General features: G+C 40.9%; 1 protein-coding gene across 2 annotated transcripts in view; it reads right to left on the reverse strand.

Annotated features, from left to right (window-relative positions):
* The window catches only part of MED13 (mediator complex subunit 13), a 127438-nt gene extending 114541 nt beyond the window's left edge, over nt 1–12897 (reverse strand). The window contains exons 1-2 of one of the 2 annotated variants that reach the window (XM_030923087.1): nt 12683–12897; nt 10615–10849 (exon numbers count right to left, since the gene is read on the reverse strand). In XM_030923087.1, coding sequence (XP_030778947.1) covers nt 10615–10849; nt 12683–12748 — 301 coding nt within the window. In that variant the 5' untranslated portion in view covers nt 12749–12897. The remainder of the gene's footprint in view (nt 1–10614; nt 10850–12682) is intronic. The other variant, XM_030923086.1, reaches the window with a different exon arrangement.
* Between the last annotated feature and the right edge of the window lie 4429 nt (nt 12898–17326).

Below are 17326 nucleotides of genomic sequence, written 5' to 3' on the forward strand. Positions count from 1 at the left end.
GAAAAGTATTTTCCACCTTATAAAATTTAATGACACCATGAACATACTGAATTGGTTCCTGTATTAATGAAAAGGACGCTTGTTTGCATAACCTGGAAAATATTAAACGCACTCTATACCTACGATACCAATTTCTAAGCTGGCTCACTTGTTACTTTGTCCTAATTCCCCCAATCATTCAACCTGCCAAAAAAATTAGCCAGTTAATAAAGTCAAAACATTTCATGTCCATCAGCATTCTAATCCATGACTCTACTGTAACACTAAGTGATGAATAAAAAGGAAGCTGTTGGCACAGAGCCTAACAAGCAGTGCACTATCAGCCACCTTAGGTCTCATTTCAACCAAAGTATTCCCATGATTATTATTCAGTATAGGATCCTTTACTTGGGGGAGAAATTTAAAAATTTAAAGACTCAAATTGTAAATGGCACTTCTGTCATATAAAATTATAGCTATCTTCACTAACTACACAGCTTCAATTTTGCCAGCAAATCTATTAATCACTCCAAGTTAATTTACCAAAAAAACATTAACACAGTCATTTTGAGATAAGTCTGGATGTAGGTCAGAAAAAATTTTTTTCATACTCTATCCATTTCATATCTGTCACAAAGCATTTAATAAATCGTGCTACAAATAATGATACTGCTTCAGCATTTTAACTTTCATTACAAGATTTTAAATTGCTTAGTCTAAATATAATTAACTCTCCTTCTATAGACTATACACCTTTATAAACATTTTATAAATATGGGTTATCTGTGTTCAATGTTTAAGTAAAAGTAAAAATAAAAGACAAACCTTTCTCAATTCAACACCAAAAATGCATACATTATACCCACAGAAAAATAAGACACAATATGAGCTTTCGAATAAAAGCAAAGACATGTATTAAGAATTATACATGGTTTATATGCACAACTTACGCAACAAATGGGTAGAACAAACACTAATTAAAAAGCACAACAGTGGACTTTAACTGCACTAGAAATTCCGTGCTACTACAAAGATTAAAGTTGATTTTATGTTTTTTTCCTAAAAAAAACAACTAATTCTTTCAAAGCAACTAATTCGGCCGGGCGCGGTGGCTCAAGCCTGTAATCCCAGCACTTTGGGAGGCCGAGACGGGCGGATCACGAGGTCAGGAGATCGAGACCATCCTGGCTAACATGGTGAAACCCCGTCTCTACTAAAAAATACAAAAAACTAGCCGGGCGAGGTGGCGGGCGCCTGTAGTCCCAGCTACTTGGGAGGCTGAGGCAGGAGAATGGCGTAAACCCGGGAGGCAGAGCTTGCAGTGAGCTGAGATCCGGCCACTGCACTCCAGCCCGGGCGACAGAGCGAGACTCCGTCTCAAAAAAAAAAAAAAAAAAAAAAGCAACTAATTCTATTTTATTTCATTTCATTTTAAATAAGCCTTAGGCTGGGCACAGTTGCTCACACCTGTAATCCCAGCACTTTGGGAGGCTGAGGTGGGAGGATCACCTGAGGTCAGGAGTTCAAGACCAGCCTCGCCAACATGGTGAAACCCCATCTCTACTAAAAATACAAAAATTAGCCAGGCGTCATTGGGCAGCCCTGTAATCCCAGCTACCCGGGAGGCTAAGGTGGGAGAATCACCTGAGAGGGAGAGGTTACAGTGAGCCAAGATCGTGCCACTGCACTCCAGCCTGGGACAGAGTGAGATTCAGTCTCAAAAAAAAAAAAAAGTAAGCTTAGGGGGAAAAAAGTGGAGTAAGTTTTAGAAAATGACAATATATCAGAATTGGAATAGAAGAATTTTTTAAGTCTAATATTAATCATAAATATTAAATATGAAAAATTCACATTCTATTATATCAAAGACACTGTTATCTACTTTCATTTAAAACCAAAGCATTTATGGGTTTCACTTTATTTTTATTTATTTATTTATTTTTTTTGAGACGGAGTCTTGCTCTGTTGCCCAGGCTGGAGGGCAGTGGCCGGATCTCAGCTCACTGCAAGCTCCACCTCCCGGGTTCAGGCCATTCTCCTGCCTCAGCCTCCCGAGTAGCTGGGACTACAGGCACCTGCCACTTCGCCCGGCTAGTTTTTTGTGTTTTTTAGTAGAGACGGGGTTTCACCGTGTTAGCCAGGATGGTCTCGATCTCCTGACCTCGTGATCCGCCCCCTCAGCCTCCCAAAGTGCTGGGATTACAGTCTTGAGCCACGGCACCCGGCCAAGGGTTTCACTTTATTAAAGAAAATATTAGACTAGGAGAATAGAGAAGTGGCACAAAGTGACTTCACTTTAATTAATGAAACGTCTAGATCACAAGCATATTTGTGAGTTGATAACAAAAAAAGAGAAAATAATCTTTCTCAATTGATCTGCTTTCAATTTAATGAGGTCCTACCATTTCAAAATTAAACAGCTACATTAAGACTTTTACCTCAAATTATGAGACTTATGACTACTAGAATATACATGTTCTTAATTCCAACAGAATTATGTTAGGAATATCTCCCAATTCTTCACCTCTGTATAATCAATTTAGTATCTTTTATTTTTATTACCTTTTATTTCAAAAATCACTACCTTCTGATAGTTACAACACTTGTTCTACAGAAGAAGCCACTACCAACATCTTTTTTCTATCTAAGTTTTAAAGCATCAAAGACCCAAGACACAGTTACCATTTGTAAGTATCAAAAGTTGTATAGTTGTTACAAACTTCGAATAAATTATTCATTTAAAACTAGAGAATGACTTTGCCTTCTTCCCAAAAACAGTAAATAAAAAAATCTGCTTTTGGGGAGGCTGAGGACAGGTATGGTGGCTCATGCCTGCTGTCAGGGAGGCTTAGGCCAGGTGTGGTGGCTCATGCCTGTAATCCCAGCACTTTAGGAGGCCGAGGCAAGTGGACCACTTGAGGCCCGGAGTTCGAGACCAGCCTGGCCAACATGGCAAAACTCCATCTCTACTAAAAATATAAAAATTAGCCGTGCATGGCACAGCTGTAGTCCCAGCTACTCAAAGGGCTGAGGCATGAGAATCACTTGAGCCCGAAAGGCAGAAGTTGCAGTGAGCTGAGATCACGCCACTGCACTCCACTGTGGGAGCGACATAGTGAGACTCTGACTCAAAAAAAAGAAAAAAAAAAAAAACTTCGCAATAGTAAAAGCTAAAACACAATAATTTATAAATTTTCACATGAAATTCTGAAAATTGTATGGTTTTATTTTGTAAAATCTATTTCAATTAAACCCGCAGTTAAATGAATTAAGAATATTTAATGTGAGGCCATGCGCGGTGGCTCATGCCTATAATCCTAGCACTTTGGGAGGTCGAGGCAGGCGGATCATCTGAGGTCAGGAGTTCAAGAACAGCATGGCCAACATACTGAAACCCCATCTCTACTAAAAACACAAAAATTAGCTGGGCGAGGTGGCATGCACCCGTAGTCCCAGCTATCCGGGAGGCTGAGGCAGGAGAATCACTTGAACTGGGTGGCAGAGGTTGCAGTGAACCAAGATCCTGCCACTGCATTCCAGCCTGGTGACAGAGCAAGACTCTATCTCAAAAAAAAAAAAAAAAGGGAATATTGAATGTGGTTTAGAAAAGTAGTCAGTATTAATCTTCAAGCATCTCTCCCTCATTATTCTAATGCTTTCAAAGGGCGTGGGCATCTTATGTCCCCAATGCCCAAAATTCTCATTAACACTAAATGGGAGCTATGCATAAACAAACAAGTAGAGACCACCTGTTGAGGTTTTCTAAACCCAACATATCTCTGAAGTATATCTTCATCTATATGGCAAGTGACTAAGCAACCATTACACTAAAGTAATATAATTTCACATTTTGTTGCTGAGAAAAATGAGAATAAGTCCTAATAATGCTCAATAAAAAGTCTGAAGGTTTTTGATTTTCTTGGGAATCACTTAGAAACAAGAAGCCTACGGAGCCAAGCTTCTAATATGCTGACAATCTAATAATCTTAATAAAAGTACTCTCTACATGTTGTATTCAGATATGAAAAGTGAAATGGTACAACCAACTCACCCAAGGAATAGTGATATGCACTATTTACACTAATTGAAACAAGTTATTGAATCTCAACACCAGCATTATAATAGGGAGGGGAAGGAGAAGGGAACACCTAGCTCTTCTGAACTTAACCAGAGCCTAATAGAAAAAGTCTGCTTAATCCATTTAAATAGTTTCCTCCTCTAGCCAGGTGCAATAACTCATGCCTGTAATTCCAACTACTTGGGAAGCTAAGACAGAAGGATCACTTGAAGCTAGGAGTTCAAGACTAGCCTGGCAACACAGGAAGACCCTGACTCCAAAAAAACTTTTTTTTAGTTAGTGGGGCATAGTAGCACCTGCCTGTAGGCCCAGCTGCTGGGGAAGCTGAGGTGGGAGGATTGCTTCAGTCCAGGAGTTGGAGGCTGCAATGAGCTATGATTAAGCACTGTAGGCTGAGTGACAAAGTGAGACCTCCATCTCTACAAAAAAAAAAATTCTTCCTCTTGTAGCTCTATGTCCAGAGAAAACAAAGTTTTCAACTCTGCATTCTTAGTACTTTTCTGTTACTATCAGCATTACAATTCTTAATCATCAGTGTTTCTTGAAATTTTCATGGATGATTTATTGGAAGAAAACACAAATGCTAAATGTGATTACCGTATTTTCTTCCTGAACATACAGAATACAGTAGTGCCAAAGCATGTGATAAGTCATCAAAATAATTCTCCATCAATAGGGAAAAAAAATCACAACCAAAAAAGCAAATACACCATGCACTCAACATTTTTCTCAAAACTGGCATCTTTAAATATCTCTACAGTGGTAAAAAACGAATCTTCTCCTATACAATTTTGCTAAACTATTAAAATGTAACATATGCTAATGAATGGCTCAAAAATTAACATGGTAGAAAATACCATGTAGTTCCTGAAATAAAGAGAAATGTTTAAATGCTAGATCAGTGTTTCTCCTGAATAATCATTAATAACCAACACATTCAACAAATGTACTGAGAGCCTTAAGTTGGCTGCATCATTATCTATGGCAAAACTTGAAAAACTGATTTAAGAACAGCATAGTATGTTATGTTTGACTTGAAAACTTAGAAAATACACTTGATCAAAAAGAACAGTATGCAGCAAATGAAGTTGTCACCTAGGAGACTAGCCAATTTGAAGAGTCAGACCACATCACAAGTTAATTTTACAACAGTAGAAATGAATTACTCTCTTTAGATTACCTGGGGCACAAAACAATGTTTTAGTTTGGCTGGGACTAGATTCCTATGCCTGGCTGTTTATCTATCTGTCAATCCGATTAACATCTGTCATTTAAGGTTAAAGTCCACTACAGTTAATATCCTTCAATAAAAATATCCAAAATTAAATTCAGAACAATAGTCCACTTAATTTGAGCACTATTCATTATGATAAAATTCTGGTATAATAAAACTATCTGAACATGTTACTAAAATCTACTTTACAGACCTCAGGAGCCAGGAAAAAGAAGAAATATTTTTAGCCCTGAGTTTTTTTAGTTCACAAGGTATCAGTTTTCTCAAAGAGTCTCATCACAGTCTAACTTGCTATGATTTTTTTAAGATGACAAACGGGAGAGGACGCAGTTTTTGCTTTTATTTTTATTTAAAGGGAAAGAATAAAAGTCAATGATGACAGCAATTGAATTCCAAAAACGTTAGAACACAGAATAAAAATATGTAGAAAACTCTCCTTCAAGACACAATGAAAATGAAACAATCTTGCTCTGAAGCAAATTAACAGTACACTTAAAAGTACCAGTCCTACCCACTAGAGATTTTTGACCAGAGGGACTCAGCTAAGATTTTCCCGTCACCCATTTTATGCCTCTTTTACCCACTATCACACAACCATAAACAAAGCTACAAAATTTAATTTTTTTTAAAAAGGGGCCGGGCATGGTGGCTCATGCCTGTAATCCCAGCACTTTCGGAGGCTGAGGCAGGCAGATCACCTGAGGCCAGGAGTTCCAGACCAGCCTGGCCAACATGGCAAAACCTCTACTAAAATCTCTACTAAAAATACAAAAATTAGCCGGGCATGGAGGCACATGCCTGCAGTCCCAGCAACTCGGGAGGATGAAGCAAAATCGCTTGAACCTGGAAGGCAGAGGTTGCAGTGAGCCAAGATTGCCCCACTATACTCCAGCCTGGGCGACAGAGCAAGACTTCATCTCCAAAAAAAAGAAAAAAGAAAGAAAAAAGCTGTAACCCCAAAGGAGTTTTATTTTCTAATCTTTTTGTATCAAAACATATCCACACCGATTCAACTAATCATTATCCTATAGAGGATAAAACAAAAAGTAAGAAAATCATCTATGTTTGGCTTTGGAATTCAGGAGATTTTTTTTTTTAACAAATATCTTTCCAAATGTTATAGTTAGGCTAATACTAGTTAGCACAAATCCTGATCCAAAAATCACCCGGCCTCTGCAAATTACTTTGCTCAACAGTATTGACTTACTGCTACAAAATGAGTAACTGAGGGTTTAAAGTATGTATTAAATCAGATTTGATTTGCTGTAATGGATCTCTGCCAGTTAGCAATATGAGTTTACATTCTATTTCTACACATCAGCTAAACTTGAAAGGAAGGTAACCCAAACAAATGCTAAGTGACATAAGAGAGACTGAAATTTAAAATGCACTATGGAATCTGAGCAGACTCTTCAGAACTGTCGAAATCATCAAAACCAAGGAAAGTCTAAGAAACTGTCACAGTCTAGCAAAGCCTAAGGAGACATGACAATATAATACGGGTATCTTAAGATGAGATCCTAGGAAAGAAAAAGAATATTAGACAAAAAAAAAAAAAAGAAATCCAAATATATACTTTAGTTAATAATAAAGTATCAATATTGGTTCATTAGTTAATTTTTTTTTTTTTTTTTTTTTTGAGATGGAGTCTTGCTCTGTCGCCCAGGCTGGAGTGCAGTGGCCGGATCTCAGCTCACTGCAAGCTCCGCCTCCCGGGTTCACGCCATTCTCCTGCCTCAGCCTCCCGAGTAGCTGGGACTACAGGCGCCTACCACCTTGCCCGGCTAGTTTTTTTTGTATTTTTTAGTAGAGACGGGGTTTCACCGTGTTAGCCAGGATGGTCTCGATCTCCTGACCTCATGATCCGCCCGTCTCGGCCTCCCAAAGTGCTGGGATTACAGGCTTGAGCCACCGCGCCCGGCCCATTAGTTAATTTTTTAAAATACATTGCATGACACAAAGAAGCTAAGGAGGTTAAATAAACGCAATTCTGTATTTCTGTTATTGAATATTCCAGTTAAGAAAAACAGAATTCTAATCTTTGAAAAAAGAATTGTTTCCCTCTTCCCCCACTACCAAGAAAAACGAGGGCAATATTATCACCATAATCAAAAACACTTCAGTAACAAGATGTGGTGTGTGCTGACCCAAACAGAAAGACACTGTCTGTGAAGAGCAGGCTCAAGCTAAATTAACCAGCTTTTTAGTTACCACCTGGGTCCTTCCGGTACCCCTTTCCTCAGTGCTACACCTCCACTTGGAGCTCAGGACTGCCTCCAGCAGCTGATGCTACCCTGTACTGTCCAGCTGCTCTCTTCTCAGGGGAGCTTAAAAGAAGGAAATAGAGTGCCACAGATGGGAAGAAATGAAAAAGGGGTTAGCTAGAGAGACAGAGGCAGACTAATTACCCCAAGAGGGAGGCAGACGCTGTCCCCAGAGCAAAGAAAAGGGCAAGACAAATACATTCCATCTGAAAAGATCTTATTATTCTTTAAGATACGTCTGATTTAAGTAACAACATTCTTAACAACAGGTTTTATTAAAAAAAAAAAAAGCTAAAACATATAAATACCACTGACTATGCAAACTAAAACAGTACAAGACAAGCTTTGGAACAATAAATACGATCACATACCACTCCTAATTGTATTTCAGTTTACTATTTCAATCACTTCACTTTAATAAATTTTTAAAAGTTATTTACGCCCGGCGCGGTGGCTCACGCCTGTAATCCTAGCACTTTGGGAGGCCGAGGCGGGTAGACAGACTGCGCTCAGGAGTTTGAGACCAGTCTGGGCAACACGGTGAAACCCTGTCTCTACTAAAAATACAAAAAATTAGCCGGGCGTGGTGGCGGGCGCCTGCAGTCCCAGCTACTCAGGAAGCTGAGGCAGGAGAATGGCGTGAACCCAGGAGGCAGAGCCTGCAGTGAGCCAAGATCGCACCACTGCACTCCAACCTTGGCGAAAGAGACTCTGTTTCAAAAAAAAAAAAAACCAACCTCCCCAAAATTACTTTCATTCACGTTCAAGATCGCTATCTTTTTCTTTTTTTTTTTTTTGAGACAGAGTCTTACTGTGTTGCTCAGGCTGGAGTGCAGTGGTGAGATCTCAGCTCACTGCAACCCCCGTCTGCCGGGATCAAGTGGCCTCCCGAGTAGCTGGGACTACAGGCACGTGCCACCATGCCCAGCTAATTTTTGTGTTTTTAGTAGAGGCGCTGTTTCACCATGTTGGTCAGGATGGTCTCTATCTCCTGACCCTGCGATCTGCCTGCCTCAGTCTCCCAAAGTGTTGGGACTACAGGCGTGAGCCACTGTGCCCAGCTGATCACTCTCTATTTTAAAGGTACAAGTAACTACGATTTTTGAAAATTATGCTAAAAATCAAAGCTAAACTAGAGAAAAACGTTTAAGACTGTAACCTAGTTTCAGTGGAGAAAACATATCTGACTGGTAACATAAAACCTAGAAGAAAAAACTGACTTTTAACAATATACATCAAAGCAGCTCACATCTAACTTTAATAGTCTTTTAACTTTCACAATATTATTTCTATTATGGTAAAACTAGGCCAGGTGCAAGGGCTCACACTTGTAATCCCAGCACTTTGGGAGGTTAAGATGGAAGGATCACTTCAGTTCATGAGTTCAAGACCAGCCTGGTCAACATAGCAAGACCCCATCTCTACTTAAAAAGAAAAAAAGAAAAAAAACATTATATGTCTCTTAAAATTATCTTTGATTCTACAAAGTGTATTTCATGAAATCTTTAAAAAAGATCTGTTTAGTCTGTTTAGATGCTCTGCCAACTTTATTAAGAAGACCAAAGCCCCTAAGTCAGCATCATAGTTTTATCGATAATTATGTTTTATCAACAAATATATTTTATCAATAGTTTATAGTTTTTCAACACTGTTATACAGTCTCCAAACATTCTAGTAAGGTGATAACTCAAATACTATATCCAAGTCAATGAAAGAAAATAGAGGCTGGCAGACTTAGCTTTTGGCATGATTAGAAAGCACTGTCTTGCTAAAACTACTATATATACATACATCATGTATACGTATATGTATATACATATACACATCATTTTACACATTTAGAACTACATTAAATACAAAGAACTAAGGACTAGAAAAACTACAAAAGCTGGAAAGCTTTCTTGAAGAAATGCAATCACTCTCAAAAATAGTAATTAACACGGGAGAATATGTTCATTAGAATGTGAAAAGCAATTATCAAAACATACAAATGTAACACGTACATTCCTACATAAATGTTGGTCTTACTAAGTACCAGTTCAAGATACAGACACCTAGAATACATTCTATCCAGAAATAAAATAGATCCTATAGGTCATAGGGACAATAACAAAAACTTTAGAGTACTCAATTTCAAACAAGAACTTTAAAAAAATTATCTAGAAATCCTAAATTTATCTGTCAAGAATCATTATCAAACTATCTTACTGAAGTCTTCGGAACCTTATAGCATACAACCAATCATTTACATTCCTATTATCTAAGATTCAGTTAATACTGACTTTGACAGTTTAAAGCTTCAGTAATTACTATGAAAAGCTATAGTTTCTCTTTCTAAAGTAGCATTTGGTCCTAAAAGTCAAGAAAATAAGGAAGTAATCACATTGATTTGCTCATAATAAAATTGTTTGTGTAACCTTTTAGATTATGATCCCATGTCCTATGAAAGCTAAACAAGTTGGCACTTGTCTCTTATTATGTTTGACAGAACAGTAAGTATATGAGTCACTTTCCAAAAATAACTAAATTAACATATGCCTTCATATGTTAATCAAATAGCACAAATGACAATAACAAAATACTTACATACCTTAAAACACGCATATACACACACACAAACACAAGGATAGTTACATTTCCAGTACTTTTAGAATCATCTGCCCATTTAATGCAAAAGACTCAACTTTGACAGTGGATGAAGTGACTCAAAAGTTACATCTGGCTTCAAAACTATTACATGACTTTGTTAGGAACTCTGTTTCCTGATTCCATTTTTTGAGATTAATGTAGCATGCCTTCCTTGGACCCTAACTACCGGTGAGAAATTAAGAAGAGAGGTGGTAAAAGGAGAAAGTCATTCAAGCCTAAAAAACGCAGCTATAACATGGATAATTTAAGTAAAATAAAATAATCATGGTGAAATAAAACATGAAGCTCAATTTTTATCTGGCCTTCTAAGTGTCTCACAAAAACAAACTTAATTTGTAATACAAATGATATTCTGGGAGAAGTATACAATGTTGCCGTATCATTAATTAGAAATGGAAAGTTTCTTTCACCTGATAAGTCATGGTGAATAAGGTCAGCAAAATTGGGGTCTTCACCCCACCAAAATATCCACAATTCTCTTCTTCCAGGTCTTTGATCTCGCCGCCAAACACCAAGTACATCTGCCTTAAGGCAGCGACTAAAACTGCTCAAAATGGGGTCTTCTTCTGTCACAGGAAACAGAATAGGGGCAGAAGTTGGGCCTTGCCATACATATTTTTTCCATTTAATTCCCGTCAAGTCAGCCTGAAGGAAAGAAAGCATAATGTTTTATTATTGCATATTCACTCAAAGTCAAAAGTACTCCATACGATGCCTCCTATTTCATTAAGACATTACAATTTTTCAATGTATGCTTGAGCTACTGAATGCAAATTAGAACCAAAAAAAAAAAAAGACTTTATAATTCAATAACCAACAATTTTAGGGAGAACACAGTTAAAAATTAACACCACCATGTCACTGAATAGCAAGCAAATATGTACTCCAAGTAGAAATAAAAGAAACTGAATGAAGTTAAATATAGACACACACTTCAATATGCAAACAGAGTACATTTTTCTCTGTCCTAAATGGTCACATTTACTCATTGGTGTCAAACGTTTAACTGAAAATCAATTATTAAAGACCCTATCATGGGTTTTTATTCCACATTTACAGAAATAATGTATCTAATGAAAAGACATCTGAATAAGTCCTGAAAAAATCTATGTTAATTCTTCACACATACCCCTGTCGGAAAAGTCAAATAGCTGCTCACAAAGAACTGTCAGATTTGTGCTAGTCTATCTTCAAAGAGCCTGATCCTAAAGTACCAAAAATAGACTGAGTTGGATAAGATAGAATACAAAACCTGGTGTATGTCTTATTATATGTGAAGAGATGCTGATTAATGGACATTGAAAAGAAAAACATGCTGTAGAAGAGGAGAGAGTATGAAAGATCTCAATCTAGCATGCAGAAAGAAATTCAAGAGGAATTCAATAATTTAATCTAACTTAAAGGAGCAAAGCATAAGGTGCCAAAAATGAAACTGCTGATACATGACTGGCAGTTTACACTTGCCAACTAGTTGTGCTCCGCCCACTTAACTCACTTACCTATCATATACTCTTAATATTTCTCATAGCACAAAGGAGAAAATGAAAAAATAAAGTCACCCAAACTTAAAGTCATTGATGAAGCTCAGCTACTGTCCCACACAGGCCAAGTTATTTGCAACAGTTGGTACTTGTGAAAGTCTTAACTGCTGGATGTTACCAGACCTGGGCTAACCTACACAATAGTCATCCCTACACCCAGCTTCTCTGGACTTTTCATTTCAATCAAACAAGGGAGCAGCCTGCTCAAAACATTCTGAAAAAGCAACCAAAACACAATAAATATAGAAACAGTGCAAAACCACAGCACCTCGTCCATCAGCCCCCTTCACTCGCACAAAAAAAATTACGTTCTAATAAAAGTAAGATGGCTAGAAATTGTCAAAAATGGCAAACTGTTTTCAAAGTTTAAAAAGAAAACATGAAATGGCACCTACTGGTTTTTACAGAGACATCTTAAGTCACCCAAGGAAGAAACTAACCTTGCGTTAGTTTGACTCATACAAAAAAAATGTAAAACGAAGACAGGTTTCTGAGGCATAAGTTCTGGGGTCCTGTTTACATAGGGAAACCAAATTAAAAGGGTGAGACATAAAGGCGGTGGGGAGCAGGGGCAATAATAGAAAGTGTGAAGCTGGGATACAAGGCCAATAAGCAGAAAAGCAACAGTTAAGCAAGACAGAGGAAAAGGTTACTGTCCTGCCAGATAAGGAGCTCAAGTTGAGGACGAGACTACGGCGAAGAGGAGAGTCCGAAAGAAAACGAGAAAAAATGCCAACACTCCCCAAACAGAGCCCGGGACCGTGGGAGAGCGAACGCTGTCTCCCGGGGTTGGCCGCGGAGCTTCGCAGGGCGCCGGATCCGGCTGGGCCTCGCCCGGGGACTCGGGCATCTGGACCAGACCCGGCCCCCTCCCCCACGGCCCAAGGGCGCACCTCGCGGCCCCCCTCCCTCGGCGCCCGCCGGCCCCGGGACTCACCAGGCAGAAGAGGTTACAGTGACAATCTTCCAGGCTGGCCCCGTTCGGCACGAAGGAGGCACTCATCGTCCCTCACAGCAGCCGCCGCCGGCACCACAACCCACCATCCGCCATTACCGCCGCCTCCGACCAGAGAGAGAAACACAGACACCGGGGAGGGCGTGGGGGGGTAGTAGTTGGGGGGGCGGTGGAAGAGGAGGCCGCCGGGCCGCCCGCCCTCCCCACCCACCCCCCCGCCGCCGCCGCCGCCGCCGCCGCCGCCGCCGCGAGCAGCCCCCGCCGCCCGGCCGGCACCCAGCCGCCCGGGGCCGAGGGCCGGAGGCGGGAGGGCCGCGCCGCGCTCGCCTGGCGGGCCGGACTGCGGAGCCCGCAGACGCTCGTCCTTCTCTGGGAGACGGAGGGGATGTGTGCCCCTACCACAAGAAAAATAATAAATTACACAATAAATAATCAAAAACGAGTCCGAGACGGCAGAGCCCAAGCCCTGGAAGGTTCTCCCGGGCGGGGAGGCGCCCACACAGGGGCGGGAAGGGCGAGAACCGGGAGAGAAGCCCAGGCCCCCGGCCCGGCAGCGGCGATGAACCCTAAGCCCAGAGTCTCCTCAGCGGCGGAGGTGGTGGCGGCGTCTGCGGGCTCAGACCATTCTCTGGCTCTGTCTTCGTGTCGTCCCTGGGCCGAGCCGGCCTAACGTCTGCCCTCCTGCGGCCTCACCCGCTGGACGCCGTAGTCTCCCCCATTTTGTGGGCCCAGCGGGCGGTGTTTTTCCCCCTTTAATCCGAATTCACGGGTTTTCCCTTCGCTTTAATGGCGGCCACAGGGACCAGCTCGCCCTCTCTGCTCACCCATTGGCCGCCTTGAGGTCACGTGGGCCCGGGCTCCGTGGGGAGGGGGAGAGAGAAGTGAGCGAGGGAGGGCCGGGAAGCTTTCGGCCGAGGCGGTGAGCCCCGGGGACGGGGCAGCCAGCTGGTGGCCACTAACATAGCGCCACCTGCTGGGTGCCCTGGCCAGTGTAAAATGACCCGTGGCCCTGGCCCTGTCTTTGCGGGGAAATTTACAGTCCAGGAAGGTTCATTTCACAAATCAATGGGAATTACGTGGAAATCAGTTTGAGTTCTTTGGAAGAGAAAGTATTGGCAAAAATTCCGAGACATTCTCATTTATTTCGCGAGGCCGCTGGGGTGCAGGCGCAAACCTCTGGATTTGGGAGTCAGACGATCTGGATGGGGACGAGACTCCACCACCTAAAAGTTGTGATATGAAGATAGAAACTTAAGAAACAAAATATTGCCCTGTAGTTAATAGACTGGGAATTAGAGCCACACTCCCTGGGTTCCAAGCTTGAGCAAATCACTTCCTGCTCTGTGTCTGTTTCCTCGTCTGTAAAACGGGGAAAACATACCCCTTACCCCACAAGCTTATTGTAATGAGTTAATGCAAATTAAGCAGGTAGCCCAGGGCCCTGCACAGATAAGCACTGTTAAGAGTTAACTATTATTGTTGTTGTCATCATTACCTCATACAGTTATTGTGAGAAGCAGGAGAACTAGTATATGTAAAGGTCTCACTACTTTTTTGTTGTTGTTGTTGACTTCTGTCTCTCTAGTACCTAAAAAAAGATACCTAGCACACAGTAGGTGCTTCATATTTGTATATTTACAAATGAGTGGGTGGTAAGAAGTAAGAACCAAACAAAAGGTTCATTCTCTTTCCCATAAAACACCCAGTGCTTGGATGGGTTACACTTCAATATAAAAGTTCAAAACAGTTTCTCTGACGGTTTTAGGATGGCAAGAAAGAAGAAGAAAAAGATGATTCAGAAGTTAGAAATATCAGTGAGTTAGGACTTACTGTAATTTTATGTAACTATTACAGATACATAATTATGTATTATGTATTATAGATACATAATTGTATCTGTAAACTGAATGGTAGAGTCTTCCATGTCACTTCCGCAGCCACGGAATGAAAAAGAAGTCCTCATTCATCCATTTGTTCATCTGTGGTGGTGAAGAGCCCAGATCTGAAGCCCAAAGCCTGGAGAAAAAGTTCTGCCCCGCACTAGTTAGTCTTAGACCAAATTTGACCTTAGATCAAATTAATTTCTCTTTCTCTCAGTTATTGTAAAATGGGGGTAATAAAAGCACTTTTCTCCTAAAGTGCCTGGTGAATTAAACAATGTAGATACAGTGCTTGCCACAGTGCTTACTTAATGTTAATTATTAATATAATTTTAAAAATCATTATTGAGAACCTGCTGGCTCAATTAAGTGTGTTCCTGCTCTGTGCTAGGCCTAGGATACAAATAGGAATAAGATACCTGCCTGTCCCTCAAGATTCCTGAAGAGAGGCACTAAAGGAAACATTTCCTACAGAATAAGGTAAAATACAATGGGGGTAATTGCTTAAATAAGGTATGTACCTACTATGGCATAATAAGTGCACTAGAAGAAGAGCATCAACAAAAAAAGAAAAAAAAAAAAAAAAGAAAAAAAAAATGAAGAAGAGCATCAAAGTTAGGGAAGGTGTCATAAAGTAGGTAGCTTTTGAAATCAGATTTGAAGGATAAAATGAATTCTTATAAAGCCCTTTGAAGCAGTTAAATCTTATTAAACCTAATTCGAACCCAAAGTCCACATATCAAAGTCAATTATACAACCAGGACTAATTCAATCTAGGAACTCAAATCAACTAAGGTTGGTATCCTTTATAACTGAGTTCCAGCACCAGGAGACAGCAATCCCCAGATCCAATGAGGTAAGCGCTCCTCTGCCCATTTCCCTTTCCCTGAGAGACTCCCCGGATCTTTGTTCCACTGCTTTCCTCAGGCTGAAATACCCTCCTCGACCTCACATCTAAAGGGGTCTCCATTCTCCTTAGAAGTCTTGCCCTCCCGTTGCCCCCACCCCCTGACTTGAGCACCATCCTCAGGATTCCAGTGGCAGGCAGAATCTACCTGGAACCTACCAGGTAGGAGGTAACATTTGATTGACCTTTCTGTTTGAATGTCAATCTTTTCAAAAAGAAGAGGGAGGCCGGGCGCGGTGGCTCAAGCCTGTAATCCCAGCACTTTGGGAGGCCGAGACGGGCGGATCACGAGGTCAGGAGATCAAGACCAATCTGGTTAACCCGGTGAAACCCCGTCTCTACTAAAAAAATACAAAAAACTAGCCGGGCGAGGTGGCGGGCGCTTGTAGTCCCAGCTACTCGGGAGGCTGAGACAGGAGAATGGCGTGAACCCGGGAGGCGGAGCCTGGGCACAGAGCGAGACTCTGTCTCAAAAAAAAAAAAAAAAAAAAAAAAATAAGAGTAATGGAAATATGGACTTTGGGTATATCATCCTGGTGGGGTATGTTGATAATGAGGGAGGCTGTGTATGTGTGGGGGCAGGAGTTATATGGGATTTTTAAAAAGTAATGGAAATAAATAAAAACATTACACACACATTGTCGGCCGGGCGCGCTGGATCACGCCTGTAATCCCAGCACTTTGGGAAGCTGAAGCAGGTGGATCAGCTGAGGTCGGGAGTTCAAGACCAGCCTGACCAACATGGAGAAACCCTGTCTCTACTAAAAATACAAAAATTAGTCAGGAGTGGTGGCACATGCCTGTAGTCCCAGCTACTTGGGAGGCTGAGGCAGGATAATTGCTTGAATCCAGGAGGTGGAGGTTGCAGTGAGCCGAGATCACGCCACTGCACTCCAGCCTGGGTGACAACGTGAGACTCTATCTCAGAATAAATAAATAAAAGCATTACACATTGTCAAAAGTTTGGCAGATACATAAAAACATAAAGATGAAAATTTTAAATATACATTACCCAAAAAAGTCCATATCATCACCGTTCATAATTAATCACTTTTTAACATTTGATGTATTGACTCTTCCTATGTATCTTTTTTCCTACATGGTTGAGATCATACTATATGACCAGTTAACTACACACATTTTTTAACCATCTAGTATGTGTCAGGTCATGTATTGACAAAATAGAGCATACACAAGCAGTCCATAATCTTGCCTATAATGGCACTTGAACAGTTAGACCAACTGGGGTCAAAACTCCATACTTGGCCCAGCACGGTGGCTCATACCTGTAATCCCAGCACTTTGGGAGGCTGAGGCAGGCAGATTGCTTGAACCCAGGAGTTTGAGACCAACCTGGGCAGCATGACGAAACCCCCCGCTGCAAAAAAAAATACAAAAATTAGCCGGGCATGGTGACATGTGCCTGTAGTCCCAGCTACTTGGGAGGTAGAGGTGGGGAGATCGATTAAGCCTGGGAGGTGGAGATTGCAGTGAGTTAAGATTGCACCACGGCACTCCAGCCTGGGTGACAGAGTGAGACCCCGTCTCAAAAAGCAAGCAAACAAGCAGAACTCCATGCTTGCTAGCTCCCTAACTTCAATTTACCCCTTTGTAGAATGTGTATGTAATAATAGCTTGTTGTTATAATAATATGAGTTGTTGCAATGATTGCAATATCTTATGTATAAATAATATATAATAAGAGTTGTTACAATGATTAAAAGAGATAATCCAAGTAAAATAGGAGCCAATCAGGAATTTTAAGGTTAATTTTAGAGGTCACTTTGGATCAATAATCTGGGTCAATAATCACCGATTGTCTTCTACTCTTTGAAATAC

Source organism: Rhinopithecus roxellana, chromosome 19 (genome assembly GCF_007565055.1).
Source record: "Rhinopithecus roxellana isolate Shanxi Qingling chromosome 19, ASM756505v1, whole genome shotgun sequence".
Lineage (NCBI taxonomy): Eukaryota > Metazoa > Chordata > Mammalia > Primates > Cercopithecidae > Rhinopithecus > Rhinopithecus roxellana.